Genomic DNA, 17,265 nt, shown 5'->3' with positions numbered 1-17,265 from the left:
CTCATCCTAGTTTGTTTGGGTTTCCCAAGACCTAGCTGTTTAAACATTTTATAAGGCATAACCTTAATGCTTGCCCCTAAGTCAGCCAATGCATTATGAACATCTAAACTACCAATTAAATAAGGAATCGTAAAACTCCCTGGATCTTTCAATTTTTTTGGGTAACTTATTGTGTAATATGGTTGAGCAAATTGCATTCAAATCCACATGCGACTCCTCATCCAATTTTTATTTATTTGTTAAAAGCTCCTTTAAAAATTTGACTATGTTTGGCATCTACGAAAGAGCTTCAATAAATGGTAAGTTAATATGTAACTTTTTTAATAATTTAAGGAATTTACCGAATTGTTCTTCTGTGCGGTCTTTTCTTATCGCGTTTGGGTATGGCACATGGGGTTTGTACTTTTTATTTACCGGTTCTGGTCATTGTGGTCCACCTCACCTTTATCTTGACTTACTACAATGCCTTACCTTGGTTCTGGTGCAGGCTCAACTAACCCTTCCTTGTCATGAGTGATAATCGCGTTAAGTTGCTCCATTGGGTTAGATTCAGTGTTGCTTGGCAGGCTACCTTGTGGTCATTCAGAAATCAACTTGGTGAGCTAGCCAATCTGAGTTTCGAGCCCCTGGATTGATGCTTGTTGATTTTTGAGTGCCGTCTTAGTATTCTGAAAACAAGTTTCTGATACTGAGATGAATTTGGTTAGCATCTCCTCTAGGTTCAGCTTTTTCTCCTGCTGGTACGGTGGTTACTGAAAGCCTGGAGGCGGTGGTAGCCTCTGATTTCCTTGGCCTCCCCATGAAAATTTTGGGTGGTTCTTCCAACCTACATTGTAGGTATTGCTATAAGGATTGTTTTGAGATCGAGGATTATTACACATGTAATTTAACTGCTCACTCTCCATGTTGTGGCCATAAGGTGGGTATTCTGAACTGCTCGATCCACCTCCATTTGCTTCACATTGCATTACTGGGTGTACCTGTGAGGAACAAAGTAAACCATCAATTTTTCTATTTAATAATTCTACCTGATTGGAGAGCATGGTGACCGAATCAACTTTAAAAACGCCGGCTGCTTTCGTTGGTTTTGTCCTCATGACTTGCCACTGATAATTATTCAGTGACATTTCTTCTATAAATTCATAGGCATCCTCAGGTGTCCTTTTATGATAGTTCCACCAGCAGCTGCGTCAATCATTTGTCTAGTCGAAGGATTCAAGCTATTATGGAATGTTTGAACCTGTAGCCAGAGTGGTAACCCATGGTGAGGGCATCTTCTCAAAAGGTCATTGTATCTCTCCCATACGTCGTAAAGTGTTTCTAAATCCATCTGCATAAAAAAAGAGATATCATTATGTAATTTGGCCATTTTTGCTGGCGAAAAATATTTTAATAGAAATTTTTCAGTCATCTGTTCCCAAGTAGTACTTGACCCTCGTGGTAACGAGTTCAACCACTGTTTAGCTTTGTTCTTTCATGAAAAAAGAAATAACCGAAGGCGAATGGCATTATTAGAGATGCCATTGATTTTGAAGGTATTGCATAGTTTCAAAAAAATTCACCAAGTAAGCGTTTGGATCCTCATCCTACAAACCATCAAATTGAACAAATTGTTGTGTCATTTGAATTGTGTTAGGTTTCAGTTCAAAGTTATTTGCAGTAATAGCAGGCCTAACTATACTCGACTCAGTTCCTGTTAAATTAGGTTTAGTATAATCATACATAGTGAGTGGAGCATGATTCTGATTTACTAGATCAGTGGCAATCGCAGGAGGTATCAGATTTTTCTGGTTATCGGTCATCTCCTCAGTTGTGGTTAAAGTATTGTCATCTTGCTCGTCCTCTGTGTATTTTAGGCTTCGCCTTATTTCTCTTCGATTTTTATGAACTGGGCGATCGATCTTACTATCGAATAGTAATGGTCTTGACGGGTTTCTTCTGGTCATAAACTAGAAAAACCTTTCAGAAGAAAATAAATGAAGAATTAGAAAAGAAAATAAAAATTTAAATTGTAATAAAAGTAAAATGGCTAAATTAATAAAAATCGAGTGTTCTTAATATCCTAGTTCCCCGGCAACGGCGCCAAAAACTTTATACGTGATATTCGTGACAGGTTTTAAAGATTTATGAATGAATCGTTCTTGAGACTAACTTATTATCACGATTAAGGCAAGTGTACCTATCGAACAGTAGTATAGTTCAACAAGACCGGATTGTCGAACCCAAAGGAACCACGAGTACTAGTATTTACTTCCTTTTTATTATCTAGCCTAGAAATTAAAAGGTTTGGTTATTTAAACTAATTACTAAACTAAGAATGCATAGAAAGAAAATTTGGGAAAATACTTTTGGGAGAATTCTATTGATTAAGACAATACCTAAGGAAAAATCCACCTAGACTTCACTTGTTATTTGACTCTGAATCAGACGATTTATTCATTTGACTTGATCCGTAGAAATCCCTAAGTTATATTATTATCTCTCTCTAGACTAATAACGTCTAACCCTAGGTTGAATAATTGAAATCTCTTTCTATTAACACCCTAGAATTGCATTAACTCGGTTTATGAATTCCCTTATTAGGTTTCACCCTAATCCGACAAAAACTCGTCACCCTATCTCTAGGCGCGCAATCAACTCCGCTTAATTATGACAATTTTACTCTTAGACAGGGTCTATTCCTCCTCTGAATAAGAGCTTAACTTGAATCAATATCCTGGAATATTAAAATAAGAATTAAGAACACATAATTAAGAAAAAGTCAAATATTTATCATACAATTCAGATAATAATAACAAGATCTGTCTTAGGCTTCATTCCCCTTAGGTATTTAGGGGGTTTAGTTCATACTTATGAAAGAAAACATCTCAAAAGCATAAAGATAACAAAACATAAGAAAACCCAAAACTCCTGAAGGAACTTGAAAGGAGATCTTCAGTCTTGATGATGAATCCGGCATTTGAGATGGATCAATCGGCTTTCCTTAAGTAATTCCTTGCTTCCTACTCTGCGTCTCCCTCTTAAGTGCCTCCTCAGGTGTTTAAATAGGCTTTTGAATTTCTAAGAGCCCTAAAAATTGGCCTTTTCTGAATAGGACTATACTTGGGCTCGACAGGGACACGCCCGTATGACACGCCTATATGCGATTACTTCATCCCGTAATCAAGGCTGTTGAATAGGCACGGGCGTGTAGTCTACCCGTATAAGTCATGCTTCAATCTTGCCAAATGGACACGGCCTTGTGACACGCACGTGTGAGGAAGTCCAAGCCGTGTTAATTTCCCACGTAGGTCTATTTTCTCCATTTTTTGGCCCGTTTTTTACTCTTTTTACTCTCCTATGCTCACCTAAGTATAAAACATGAAATTAAAGGATTAGGAGCATCGAATTCACCAAATCTAAGGAGAAACCAGTCATAAATAGGCTAAGCATGAGATAAAAATATGTATAAATTACGGTTTATCAGGCTGATATTTGTAGACATCATGGTGGCCGGTAGAAAATTGAATACGCTTGTTAGCATAGGTGCACCTGATTTGTTCATGTCCGAAGAGGCTTGAAAAATTTGGCCTCAAGATCGAAAATTAGTCAGGTCGGATCGAAACGGTAAACTCAGGAAGTGTTCTAATCAAGGGGGTTTGATAGGGAGTAGATCTCCAACTTGGTAATTGGACCGGTAAGGCATCCATTAAGGTAATAATACTTAATGACTATGATTTTGTGGTTGGATTAAGTTTCCTTAACCGGGTTAATGTGTCTATTGTTCCTTCTGGTAATTACATAGTGATTTCGGATTTGGACCATCAATGTATGGTAAGAATGACAAGAAAGTGAAGCATGGAAGAAACAGTTAAGTTCGTTAGGGGTGTTCAATCGGTTAATCGACCGGTTAACCGACCCGAAATAACATTAACCGAATTAACCGACCTTTCAAAATTTTTAACTGTTAATCGAACCGAAATTTTTTCAAAAAAATTAACCGAACCAAAAACTTTTCGGTTAATTCGATAGGTTAACTGAATTAACTGAAAATTATATATTTTTTTAATTTTTGGTTAAAATAAGTATAAAATTAACCGAATTAACCAAATTAATCGAATTAACCGAATTACCCAATTTAACCGAATTAACCGAATTAACTGAATTATTTGTATAAAATTATTTGTTTTTTATTTTTCTTTTTAGTTTTAGATTTTTATTTTTATTTATTAAATTATTTGTAATTTTTATGATTGGGTGGGGTAATTGGGTTGGGTTGGGTTGGGTTGGGTACTTGGGTTAATATATATTAGATAGGGTACTTGGGTTTATGTTGGATTGGGTTTGAATAGTGGGCTATTTATACATTATAATTTTATTTATTAATTTTTTCGGTTAAACCGAAAAAATTCGGTTAACCGACCGATTTCAAACCAAATTAACCGTTAACCAAAAACTTAAAAAATTATTAATCGACCCCCGACCGAATTAATTCAGTTAACCTACAGATTAATCAAATTCGGTCGGTTAACCGAATTTTTTCAGTTTTACCCGAATTTTGCACACCCCTAAAGTTCATTGGTGAGATCCTGAAAGAAGTAAGCTAATTATTGCAGTCTTTTCGGAATGTGACGCCCACCTAGTTGCCTAAGAGTTTGCCACCCAAAATGGAGCTGGACCACAGGATCAAGTTAGTGTCCAACATGGTGCCTTTAGTAAGGGTCTCATATTGTATGTCTCCACCGGAATTAGAAGAGCTACGGAAACAATTGAATGAGCTTTAAGACACGGGATTCATTAGGCTATCTAAATCTTCGTATGGTGTGCCAGTGTTGTTTTAAAAGAAACACGATGGGTCGTTGATGATGTACATCGATTATCGGGCTCTAAACAATATCATTGTAAAGAACAGGTACTCTATTCCCCTTATTGCGGATTTGTTTGATCAACTTAGTAGTGCGAGATGATTTACCAAGTTGGATTTCAGATCGGGGTACCATCAAGTTTGAATACCAAGGGGGACGAGCCAAAGATAGTTTGTGTGACGCGGTATGGTTCGTATGAGTTTCTTGTGATGCCTTTCGGACTCACAAATGCCCCAGCTACATTTTGCACCCTAATGAATAATATACTTCAACCTTTCCTTGATCGTTTCGTAGTTGTTTACCTTGATGATATTGTGGTATATAGTAAGTCACTCGAGGAGCATGTGGAACATTTGAAGAAAGCAATGAGCTATTTGTCAAAAAGGAAAAGTGCCCGTTTACCCAACGAGAGGTGTCATTTCTAGGCCAAATTGTGGGAGGTCACAAGATCCGGATTGATAAGAGCAAGATTCGGGCCATTGTTGAATGGGAGCCTCCAACCAAGGTGACAGAGTTGAAATCTTTCCTTGGGTTGGTGAATTACTATCAACATTTCATTGAAGGCTAGTCCAAAATTACCGCACCCTTAACGGACATGTACAAAAGGGGTAAAGTATGGGATTGGGATCCACAATGTGATAGGGCCTTTAATCAATTAAAGCAAGTGATGACGAGAGAGCTCGTACTTACTTTACCGGATTATTCAAGGCCTTATGAGGTACGCATGGATGTATCAGATTATGGCATTAGGGAGTACTGATGTAAGATGGACATCCAATTACTTTTGAAAGTTGAAAGCTTAACAAGACGGACTGGAGGTACACGATCCAAGAAAAGGAGATAACCATTATGGTGCATTGCTTGTGCACATAGAGGTATTATTTACTAGGTTTCAGGTTCATGGTCTTTACCGATAATGTTGCCAACAGTTATTTTCTAACCCAAAAAAAGTTGTCTCTCAAATAGGCTCGCTAGAAGGTTTTCCTAGCTGAGTTTGATTTTACGATGGAGTATAAGCCGATGAGTGTCAACACTATGGCTAATGCACTTAGCCAAAAGATGGAGTTTACAGCCGTCAGCCAACTCGATGGTTTATTATTAGAGCGTATTCGAGAGGGACTGTCCCATGATCCCACAGCCAAAAACTTGATTGAGCTTGTTAATGAGGGGAAAACGATGAGATTTTAGCTTCATGGGGAGTTGCTATACACTTATGGGCAACGTCTCTATGTGCCTCATTATGGGAAATTGCGTGAGAAAGTCATGAAGAAGTGTCATGACTTGAGATGGGCAGGCCATCTAAGAATGCACCACACTTTGGTCCTTTTGGAGGATCGTTACTATTGGCCTCACATGGGTGATGATGTAGAGACCTATGTGAAAACTTGTCTAGTATGCAAACAAGACAAGGTAGAGTTAAAGACTTCGGCCGATTTGCTACAACCCTTACTCATTTTGGAAAGACCATGGGAAAGTGTATCCATGGATTTTATTGTTGGTTTGCCTAAGTCTGATGGGTTTGCAAGTATTGTTGTCATGGTAGACAGGTTTTCAAAGTATACGACATTTATTCCAGCTACCAAAAAGTGCCCTACTGAGGAGGCAGCTCGTTTGTTCCTTAAACACATGGTGAAATATTGGGGAGTGCCACTATCTATCATCAGTGATCGAGATGGGTGATTCACAAGCTAGTTCTAGGCGGAGCTGGTCAAGTCAATGGGCTCGGACTTAAACTTTTCCACTAGCATGCATCCACAAACCAATGAGCAAACCGAACAAGTGAATGCGTTGTTGGAAACATATCTTCGGCACTATGTGTATACCACATAAAGGGATTAACCAAAGTTGTTGAATGTGGGCCAATTTTCATACAACTTGTAGTGAAGTGAGGCCACGAATCAAAGTCCGTTCGAGATAGTGACGAGCCAACAGCCATTTACACCTAAAGCTATTGTGACCCATTATATAGAACCAAATCCAGCATCTTATCAATTTGTGAAGGATTGCCAAGAGAAGAATGACTTGGCTAGAGTTTGTTTACACAAGGCAAGTAAGCGTAATAAGAAGTGGGCTGATCAAAATCGAAGAGATGTGCAATTTCAGGTGGATGACTTAGTCTTTGCTAAACTACACTTGATTTTTCAACATACGGGTTTACACAATAGGCTTGTGCAAAGGTATGAGGGGCAGTTTCGAGTTGTGAAGAGAGTAAGCAAGGTGGCCTACAAGCTTGAGTTACTAGCAAAGCTTAAAGTCCATTCAATGTTTCACGTGAGTATGCTTAAGTCGTTGTATGGGGATCAAGAGGATCTAAACTGAGGCAAATCTGAATGAGCACCAATGAGGATAACGGTCTCCTACGATTGTGAAATTGAAAGCATCGAGGCAAATCGTGTGATCAAACAAAAGTACAATCAGCCGTGGCATGAATACTTAGTTCGATGGAAGGGACTTCCTGACAGTGAAGCGAGTTGGGAACTGCCAAGGCATTGTGACAATTCCAAGGAAAGATAGACCTGTTCCATGAGAAGGACGTGACGAAGGCATCACTAGAACAAGTGGAGGAGAATGCCATGGGTTACGTATGAGAGCCCACAACCATGACGAACTTGTGCAATCTATCATGTTCAAATAAGGTCATTTGGCCCAATCGGACTGGCCCGTTGCTCGAAGAGATTGAAAGCCCATCTACAAAACTTGAAAAATATTGAATGTGATCTTCAAATATATGTAATCCTAGACATTAAATGTAATCTTTAGAAGATATGATTCTGTAATCTTAGAGATTTGATTTCTTGATAGCTTTTAATTCTTAGCTATTGATGTATTTTGATCTGTACCATTGATTTTGAGAGGCTCAACTATAAATAGAGTCATCTCTCCTCATTGTAATTCATTCAGTTATTAATAGAATTTTAAAAGCATTCACTCAAACTTTTCTCTCAAGTGTTCTTGCTTTTCTATGGCTTTTGTTTATCTTTGGAATTCATTCTATTTCGTTCTTCCGTTGTTCTTCGTGGGTGCCTTAGAGGAATTCTGTTGAATCCTTAATTGTTGCGAGTTAGGCTGACTTAGGCATTTTTGGAGTAAAAGAACTGTCTCAGGCCGCATGGATCGTATGGGAAAAACCTAAGTCTGTGACATATGGATACCATTGGCATTTGCTAACAAAATTTTGTCAAGAAGATCCAGAATATACTTACGTTCATAGAGATAAAGGCTCCCAGTTGACGATCGAATAATTTCAATGCCCAAAAAATAATAAAGATCTCCCATGTATTTGAGAGCAAACTCAACGTGCAACTATCGAACAAAATCATTAATACTTTTAGGTGCATTTTTGGTAATGATAATATCATCCACATAAACCAAACACATACATATTCAAGTCATTTGTAACCCGAACAAACAGAAAAGCATTAGATTTTGATAAAAGAAAACCTAAGGAAACAAGAAACTATTTCAAATTTTCAAATCATGCTCGTGGAGCTTGGCGTAGCCCATACAAGGCTTTCGTCAATCGGCACACCAAAGGCTCTCCATTCTCACCACATTGAACTTACCTTGGAGGTTGGTGCATGTACTCCTCTTTAGTAAGAACACCATTCAGAAAAGTATTGTTAACATCAACCTGCCAATTTTTGGAGGCAGCAACAGACAAAATAGTCTGCCTAGTAGCAGATTTAACCATTAGACTGAACATTTCTTTAAAATCACACAGTGGTACATGATAACAGCCTTTTTTCCACTAATCGAGCCTTACGACGAGCTACAGTACCATCAGGATTCTTCTTCACTTTGGAAAGCCATTTAAAACCAATCGTCTTTCTACTAAGCAGCAAGGGAACTAGTTCTCAGGTGGAATTTTTAATCAAAGCATCATACTCAGCTTGTACACAACTGCCACTCCTCACTAGCAAATACTTCAATAATCGTGTGTGGCTCATGATCAACAACTTCAACAGACAATGCTTTGGTTTAAAAACTTTCACTTTGGACCGTGTAACCATGTAATGTGTATTACCCATAAATGGAGGGATAGAAGAAGTAGTTGGAGTGGTAGCAGTCGGAGCAACATGACTTGAATCCTCCGGTGTAGTAGACAGAGTGTCTTGATCATAACTAACAACACCCAATTCAATCTTTGAGTCTACCGGTTCCGTTGTGGTACGAGAATCAGTGTTAATAAACAAGTCACGGAACAAAGATTTGGGACTTGATAATTCAGCAGGTCTATCAGATAAAGACTGCACAATAGGAACATATGTGGAGACACACCCACCGGACTGGGAAGGAACCACAAAATTCTCAAGGTACATTGACATTCATCAAACACGTGTCCAAAAACAATAATCCTACCATCCGGTGTAAGACATTGATAACCTTTATATTGAGGACTATATCATAAAAACGTGCACGACTGAGAATGAAATTCTAGCTTGTGATTATGAAACAGGTGCAGATATGGGAAACAACAACACCCAAACACTCGTAAATGATCATACGTTCGGTCCTTACCATGAAGAATCTTATAAAGAGACTAACCTTTCAAGACCAAAGTAGGCAGTCGATTTATTAAATGTACAACACAAATGAAAGCATAACCTCAAAATTCCATAGGTAGATTCGCTTGAGCCAAAAGAGTAAGACCCATTTCAACAATATGTCTGTGTTTCTGTTCAGCCACAACATTCTGTTCTAACATATATGGGCACGAGAGCCTATGAATAATACCATGTTTAGCCAGAATTACCGTGAAAGCTCGAAACTCACCACCCTAATTACTTTGAAATTGTTTGATATCTTTCCCAAACTAAGTTTTAACCAACTTCTGAAATTGAATAAAACAATCAATGGCCTAAGACTTACGCCGAATGAAAAATAGCCAAGTAAAACAACTAAACATATCAACAAACAAGACATAATACCAATTACTTCTACAAACAAAAGATGGATGTCCCCATAAGTCGAAGACAACCAAGTCAAAAGGATTAGTATATTTAGTAGTAGAGTTTGAAAAAGGAAACTTATGAGACTTTCCTTTTTGAACAGCAGTAAAAATATTATTAAGACAAACTTTATTCGAAACAATTTGACATTTATCTAAAACTGATTTAACAATACGGGCGGAGGGATGACCAAGTCGACGGTGCCATAGTGCAAAAATGTCACAACTGGCGGAGCTAGTTTGAAGTCCAGTGTTATGAACAGAAGGAAAAACACCATTAGAAGCAACCAGTGAGAAATGATAGAGTCCATCATGAGTGTGGCCCGTAACAAAATTTCCTAAGTGTAGATGTCCTTAATAACACAATGAAACGAGTGAAATTCAAAAAGAAGACATTGTTTTCTTTAGAAAACTAGGAAACAAATAACAATTTTTTTCATATATTCGACATACACAAAATATTAGACAGATAGAGCAACTTATTTTTTGTAGGCTAGGTAGAATGTCCGACACGCGTAATTTTTACAAGGTGTCCAATCACCTATAAAAAGAGGAGATGTATCTGAGTATGGTGTAGAATCATTCAAAGCAGAGGCCTCATTGCAAGCATGATGCGTAGCTCCCGAATCAGGATACCACGATGAAGTCCCTATGGTTATAGGAATAGAAGAATCAACATTATCAAAATTGGACCCATACTAGGTCGTATTCACATTAAACTTAGCGGTGTTCGAGAAATCCGACGTAGGCACATCAGAAACCCGTGGCAACGCAACACATGGTAGGGAATAAAAAAAAAGTCAGATCTAAGGCCCTAACTCTAGAAGTTGGCCCAAGAAGAACACACGCTCTAAGCTTTGTTAATCACGGAACACTCGATCCACCATACAGTCCGCCATTTGGCCTATGAATACCCACATCGTTGACATCTAGGCACCCAATACCTTGTTCATGACTAGGTGGGCCCCCAAAGCTAACAAAATTAGCACTCAGCCCAAGTCTTTGACTAGCATCATGTGGCCTAAAAAAGTGGCCTACACCATTCGACCTAGCAATGCCACCATGTGGCCCAAAACTCTGGCTTGTAACAATTGGCCTAGTAAGGCCCACACCATATGACCCAATACCCATAACGTCAAAAAGGTTATGTGAAACCCTAAAATTTGTCATATGTAACACGACCACATCTGGTGGTATACCCTCCCACCATCGGCCATGACTGAAACCTGGTGGAGCCATCATCGACAATGGCCCGAATGGACCTAGAACCTTTGGAGGGAAGGAGAAACCACCATTGGCAGCATCCTCGCGTCGACTCGTAGTACTTGAACCAAAAACATCGCACAACCTCTTCCGTCACTTGTAATCAGAGCCCACGCAGTCGAAGCCCAAGCCACCATCGGCGCAGAGGGTTGTCGTAGTACTTATTGAATCGATAATAACAACGCTGTGCCAAGTGCCCAAACTGACCACAAATTTGGCACTGGATCTAAGAGCGAAATCCCCTCCCACGGTCACCAGTAGAGAAGCGACCACCACGCGCGAGTTCCACCACTATCGGCGTTGGAGCGGCCTTTATCAGATTTGTATAAAACGACACCTCCTGTGCCACACGAGTCTGTCGACTCTCATATTCCAACAGAATATCCACAAGTCTTTGCATGGGAAGAGGTTCGGACGAGAACGACGAACGGGTGAGAACGGCATTGTAATTTAGTGTTAAGCCCGCAAGAACAATCTGCACCTTCTCAACCTCCGAGATTCGAGATCCAAATGCTTCGATCAAGGCACAAGTATTCTGAATCTTAGCCACATATCCTTTAATTGACATATTACCTTTTTTAATTGAAAGCAACTCATGTTTAATGCAAGATAATTTGGCTTCAGTCAAAGCGGTGAACAGGCAGTTTGCGGTACCCAGACATCATATGAAGACTTTGAATCTGTAAAACAAGAGAGAAGAGCACCACTTATTATGGACAAAAACCAGAATGCAAGCAACTTATCTTGCTGATGGAACAACGATGCCTCTGGATTTGGAACCAGAGGACCCTCCGGAGATGGAATAAACCATGGTGGAGCAGGTAAGGTACCTTCAATAAACTTTGTTAACTCATAAGCTTCAACAATCAATTTTATGTATTGTTGCCATTGTACAAAGTTACCTTCATCTAATTTGACAGTATCATGTTGAGGGAAGCATTGAACTAATCGAGAATTTGACAGTACATTGGACGGATTACCATTGTTTGCAAAAACAGAATCAATCAAGTTAGCCATGAAAGCGCAGCACGAGTAAGTCTCCAGGATTTAGGCGAAAGATACCATGTAAGTATATGCAAAGAATTCAACAGAAAAGGAAATGATTGAAATGAATTGAGAAAATTGATTTATTATTGTCTATTTTGATACAGTTTATCAAGTGTATTTATATACAATTTACAAAGGGATAACTACGACTAACAACTTGTGAACAGCTCACTAACAATACTAACAGCCTAACAAATTCTTTACTAATGATGATATACTCTAACATGGGAAACTTCACAAATCTATTTTCAAATGTTTGGTTAGAGTGTTGGAAAAAAAATGAAAACACGAGCTAGTCTCAATGACACTTCTAAATCGGGGAGTGAAATAGCTTTAGTTAGTGGCGATGGAAATGGGGATATTGATGACCCTTTAACAGAGGGAAGGTCCTTTATGAAATCCCTAGATCTTAATCTTCCTATATGAAATAGCAAGGCACAACATCAAATATTGTTCCATCTTTCATTTCAAAATTTAAACATTGGAGCAATTCATAGTATATGTTTTCTTTTTTCAATGACGCCAAAAGGAAGATCATCAGGACCTCCTCCAATGACAGATTCTGGGCGCAGTTTAAGAATGAATTCAAAAAGCCAACTATTTGTAATGAGTCCAAGAGCTAGAAGAGCCTTTGGTCATGCCTTAGATTCCCAACTCCCCTAGTCTTTCTTCGTCAGGTTCGATTTGCTTAGAGACAGAAAAAGAAAACTTCATTTGGTTTTCATTGATGATTGATGAATTGCTTTCCTAGATCAAACATGGCTTCTATCTGAATACGAAACAAAGGAATTACGGTCAATCCTAATGAACTTGTGCTAATATGCTTAACCATCCGTACACTATACATAGCCTCTGTGCTGAACAATCATGCTTAGACCTTAGTTCATGAAAGATGAGACAAATTTAGCAAAAACTATTTGGAAATTCTTTAAGCATACCATGTTAGTGCTCCAAAGCTTGACAGAGCAGTCATTACTTCAACGTACTGGCCAAACTTTGTTGGTTCAACTTGAGAAAAGTCGACAGCACATTGCCCACTTTTGGTTGTTCAGTGAATTGTAAGAACCCTCAACAAGTTTCGGCATCCCATGTCTGTATTTTCCTATTGCTACCATGAGACTCCTTAAACTTCCATCTCCAAAGGATTGAGCAGTTCTTAATGGCCACATTGTAGACGCTGGCGGCCAGCATAGCAATGGAGTAATGGGTCGGGCCTAAGTTTTGGCGAGCTTAGACCCAATTAATTAGATTTCATTTCTTCCCAATGATGATTAGTATAAATAATTTTTAACTAACCTCTTCCCCATATTTGTCCAATAAAATAAAGTCTGAGCTGTTACTAATTTGCGGGGTTAAAAATTTTGGTTCTCTAGCTTCATGTGGTGCATCACAGCCATCCCTTACAAACATATATATACACATATGTATTGTCTTCCATCCCTGATTTTAGTCGATCAAGGAGGTAAATCATTCTGTTAAGCATTACAGGCTTTAAACGATTTGTCAAAAATGAGGGATGATTTAATTAGGAGATGGAAATATGTCATTATTAAGATGCTGTGGGTACAGGTTTTAGAAGCAACAACATGGAAACAAAGTACGTATTAGGTGATGAGGAGGAGGAGACGACGGTGGCCATTTATGAGGCTGATGACTTGCGGCAGCCCAATGACACATTTCTTACTGATTTGAATCTCATGATTGTGGCGCTTTCACTAAGCTCCATATGCAACGAAGGAGATGATGGCTTAAACTTGGATGCCACCGACAACAACAAAGTCAATATTAAGGATCTTGAAGCAGGTAAGGATAAGGGCAAGACCTGCAATGTTCCCAGGCTCCATGCTAGAAAACGGGATACCAACAACGACAACGTAAAGCTCATGAGACGACAAACACCACACAAGGATTTCAGGTGAGAGATTTGGCAGTGTTTCTTTTTTTGTACGTTACGTTTTTACATTAAAGAAAAGAGAAGCAGGTAATATATGTCCAGTTATTAATGTGCTTAGTTTATGCACAGGCATGGCAGAAGAATGTAGACGACGACATTTGTACAGAGAGGAAGAGCGAAAACGAGAAAATTTTGATGGTTAAGCGCCGAGGAAATTGGCGGTTCTTTTTTGTATTTGTAGCTGCTGGTACTCTTAATATATATTGTTTTTTTGATTGGATGAAGATAATTCCCTTGCTCCATTCACGGTCAGTTTGCTGCTAGTACATTTTTTTTATATATATTTACGCACATATTTTAATTATTTTTAAAGTTGCATGTGTTTTTTCTTTTATAAATCATAAATGATGTAGCACGTTTAAATACATTCCAAATAAAATATGAAAAAGCTCAATCTCATTAAACATAAAATTAGCCAATGTTTAAGTTGCTATCTAAATCAATTACCTCAACCAAAATTCAAGTACCTAATTTGACTAAAAAAAAAATTTAAGTATCAAATTGAATCTTGAGGCTAAGTTATAGATATCTAATTGAACCAATAATAATGTTAAGTATCAATTTGAACTTTGAAGCTAAATTCAAGTTCCAAAAATGTATATTTATCTTATGAATAAATAAATAAAGGTTTAAAAATGTCAATAACCTATGTACTTTTTTGAAATCTAAAATTTAATTCCATTTTAATTTTGAGACATTGAGTTTCTATATTTTTCTTGATTTAAAATTCTTGGTCCCTAACCGAACTTTCGTCCATTTATTCAATTAGTCTCTAATGTGGCAATTACAAAAAAAAGGGTGGCTGTAATGCCTCCCCTTCTCAACCCTTTTACGCATATATATATATATATATATATAATATGGTTTAACTATAAAATTGGTATTTATTTTTTTGTCCTAAATTGATACGTTAACTTTTTTTCCCGTTTCCTATATTAGTATCGAAGATTAATGTTGTTAATTTTTTGCTGATGTGGTGGCGTTGACGCCGCCACGTAGCATTCTCTTATGCCTCTTTTTTCCTTTTCTTTTTTTCTTTTTTCTTTTCCTTTTCCTTTCCTTTTTCTTTTTCTTTTTCTAGGCCTGCATCTTTCTTCTTTCTTTCTTCCTCCCGTGGGAACGCTTGTCTCCACCCAGAACTAGATTACCCAATGCCTCATCTCCATCTGATCTCTGAGAAAATGAAATCAGCGACAACTCAGAACCCGGTGTAAAGAAGAGCCGCAACCAGAAGAAGCGCGAGGCTTGTCGCGTTGCTCGTTAGGGCATGGACCTTGCTTCCTTCTCAACCCCTCAAATCAAACGTATCCTCAAGTGTAGTGCAACCTACAAACATATATGTATTAAAAAACATTTTTAAACTTTTCAAATCAAATGGTACAATACTGAAAGCTAACATCTTTGTTTGTTTTAATTTCTTTTACGGCTCTTCTCTCGAACAAGATGTTTTCGATGCTTTAATGCTAGTTAAGGTACTTAAGGAAGTGCAAGTTTTATAATTCTGAAGCTTCTTAGTATTTCACTGTAAAATATGTTATTGTAGATAAGGTGTTTGTGTTTTGGTTGCAAAGACTAGGGCCTGATGTTCGAGAGGGAAAACGAAGGCAGTTCAATTATATTGGTAAAAAAAGTATATTGGAAGCCGATTGATTTACGTTCCTTTATGGATTGTGGCGAATGATTTATACTATATTTTGTGTTAGGGAAACTGCTGAGAGAAGTAGAACCTGAATTGATGGAAGCTTTGATCCAGGCTACAAAAGTAGATGACCAGATAACATTATAGGCTTTAGTTGGTTCAAAGACACAAATCATTGAAGAAGATGATGATGATGACGACCAATTTGAATATAGTGTAATTCAAGTTTTGATTTGAAGACTTATTGTAGGCTTAAACTGATTACACTTGTATGTATATTCTCTTACTATTGTGCTATTTTTTTTACATGCAGCAGTCATAGGAGTTTGTTAACACTGCTAATAGATTGTTTGATGGGTTGATCAGCAAGGACATTGAATACTAATGAAGTATTTTCAGTTAGCAGTGTCAATTTTGATCGTCAGGTAAGCAAGCTGATTAAATTGTTTCTCAGTTGCTTTGATCAATATGTACCATTGGAGTCTCGAGGCTAGTTAGGTAAGCAAATTCATCTAAATTCTTCTCCTTCAAATTGCTTCACTGCCTTGCATGAACAAGTTAAATGTTGCATTGCTCAAAAGTCGGATTGTTGTTCGCTTTTCATTTTCTTTTATGTTATTTTGGATAAGTAACAGATTTAATTTATCCATGAAGTTGTTAAACTGCTATTGGTACGCAGTCCACTAGATACACAACTTAGAGCATCTCAATGGACTCGAAAATAGAGGGATTTAAACCCCGGGCATTATAAAGAAGATTTAATATGTTGTAGTGCTCATTAGACCAGCATGCAAAGCCATAAGCGTACTACATCATTGATAGTTGATATAGCCAAGTACCACTGCCACTATTGCTTGATATCTTGCCCTATTGATATTAATCAAGTTTTGTAGGTTTGACAGGAATTGCGTAAACTTGTTTGTAGAGTTAAGAACAAATATGAGTGAAGAAGATAAGGAAAAAATAGAAGCAGCAGTAAGGAGTGCCAGAAAGACCCTCGCTCGGTTTCCTCGTACCGTCGCCAAGCAATTGATTACAGAAGAGAGTTTTGATTAAACTGATTGGTAATACCATTATTTTGTACCATAATTAAGTTCATTTTCTTATGCATGTCATATTGCATACGATTAAAGTCTTAGAAATCGCAAAATGCATGTTCTGTTAACAAACCAATATAATGAAAAGAACACTTTCTTATGCATAATTGTTGTCCGTCATTTTTTTTTTCCTTTAGGTGCCCATCTCTTGCAGTGTTGAAACGAACACTTTCTTAATTTGATGTATAGCCTTCTATTTCTAAACCACTATTTTTGTATTTATTCACAACATTTTACATGTAAATATCAAGTGGGAGAAAATAAAATTAAAATCTCAACCAAACATAACAACTTATTTCAAAATCCGGAAGAGTAGGCACAGTAGCATCTTTTCTAGTTTGGTCCGCAATCATTGACGTTTGTTTCCGAAAGCTCAATAACCATAAATATCTATATATATATCGCCATTGAAGAATCTCACTAATCTTTTCCTTCGTCGGTGCTATCTTCACGCACTTTCCATGGTACCACTG

General features: G+C 37.7%; 1 protein-coding gene, 1 long non-coding RNA gene and 1 other non-coding gene across 17 annotated transcripts; all 3 read left to right on the top strand.

Moving 5' to 3' along the window:
- The first annotated feature begins 1,256 nt into the window (after positions 1–1,256).
- On the top strand, positions 1,257–1,362 carry LOC121204277 (small nucleolar RNA R71). Its single transcript, XR_005899205.1, has one exon. It is a non-coding gene; the product is annotated as a small nucleolar RNA R71 (small nucleolar RNA).
- A 9,471-nt stretch (positions 1,363–10,833) lies between these two features.
- On the top strand, positions 10,834–14,360 carry LOC107952938 (uncharacterized). Of its 14 annotated transcripts, none has more exons than XR_005930760.1 (5): positions 10,948–11,585; positions 11,680–11,881; positions 11,976–12,120; positions 13,672–14,017; positions 14,126–14,360. XR_005930760.1 is itself a non-coding variant. In XM_016888146.2 (4 exons), exons 3-4 carry the CDS (start codon positions 13,689–13,691, stop codon positions 14,142–14,144), a joined length of 348 nt encoding a protein of 115 aa, XP_016743635.1. In that variant the 5' UTR covers positions 10,948–11,876; positions 12,019–12,120; positions 13,672–13,688; the 3' UTR covers positions 14,145–14,360. The 14 variants fall into 14 exon arrangements, 2 of the variants coding, with proteins under 2 accessions (XP_016743635.1, XP_016743634.1); XR_005930762.1 differs by having other exon boundaries at positions 11,665–11,876; XR_005930764.1 differs by having other exon boundaries at positions 11,665–11,881.
- Positions 14,361–14,967: 607 nt separating this feature from the next.
- Positions 14,968–16,899, top strand: LOC107952939 (uncharacterized). 2 transcript variants are annotated; one of them, XR_001699005.2, is made up of 3 exons: positions 14,968–15,677; positions 15,760–15,911; positions 16,012–16,899. It is a non-coding gene; the product is annotated as an uncharacterized lncRNA (long non-coding RNA). The 2 variants fall into 2 exon arrangements; XR_001699004.2 differs by having other exon boundaries at positions 14,972–15,677; positions 16,009–16,899.
- Positions 16,900–17,265: the final 366 nt, after the last annotated feature.

This window comes from Gossypium hirsutum, chromosome A07, assembly GCF_007990345.1.
Source record: "Gossypium hirsutum isolate 1008001.06 chromosome A07, Gossypium_hirsutum_v2.1, whole genome shotgun sequence".
NCBI lineage: Eukaryota > Viridiplantae > Streptophyta > Magnoliopsida > Malvales > Malvaceae > Gossypium > Gossypium hirsutum.
This window is presented reverse-complemented; position numbering and strand designations above follow the sequence as displayed.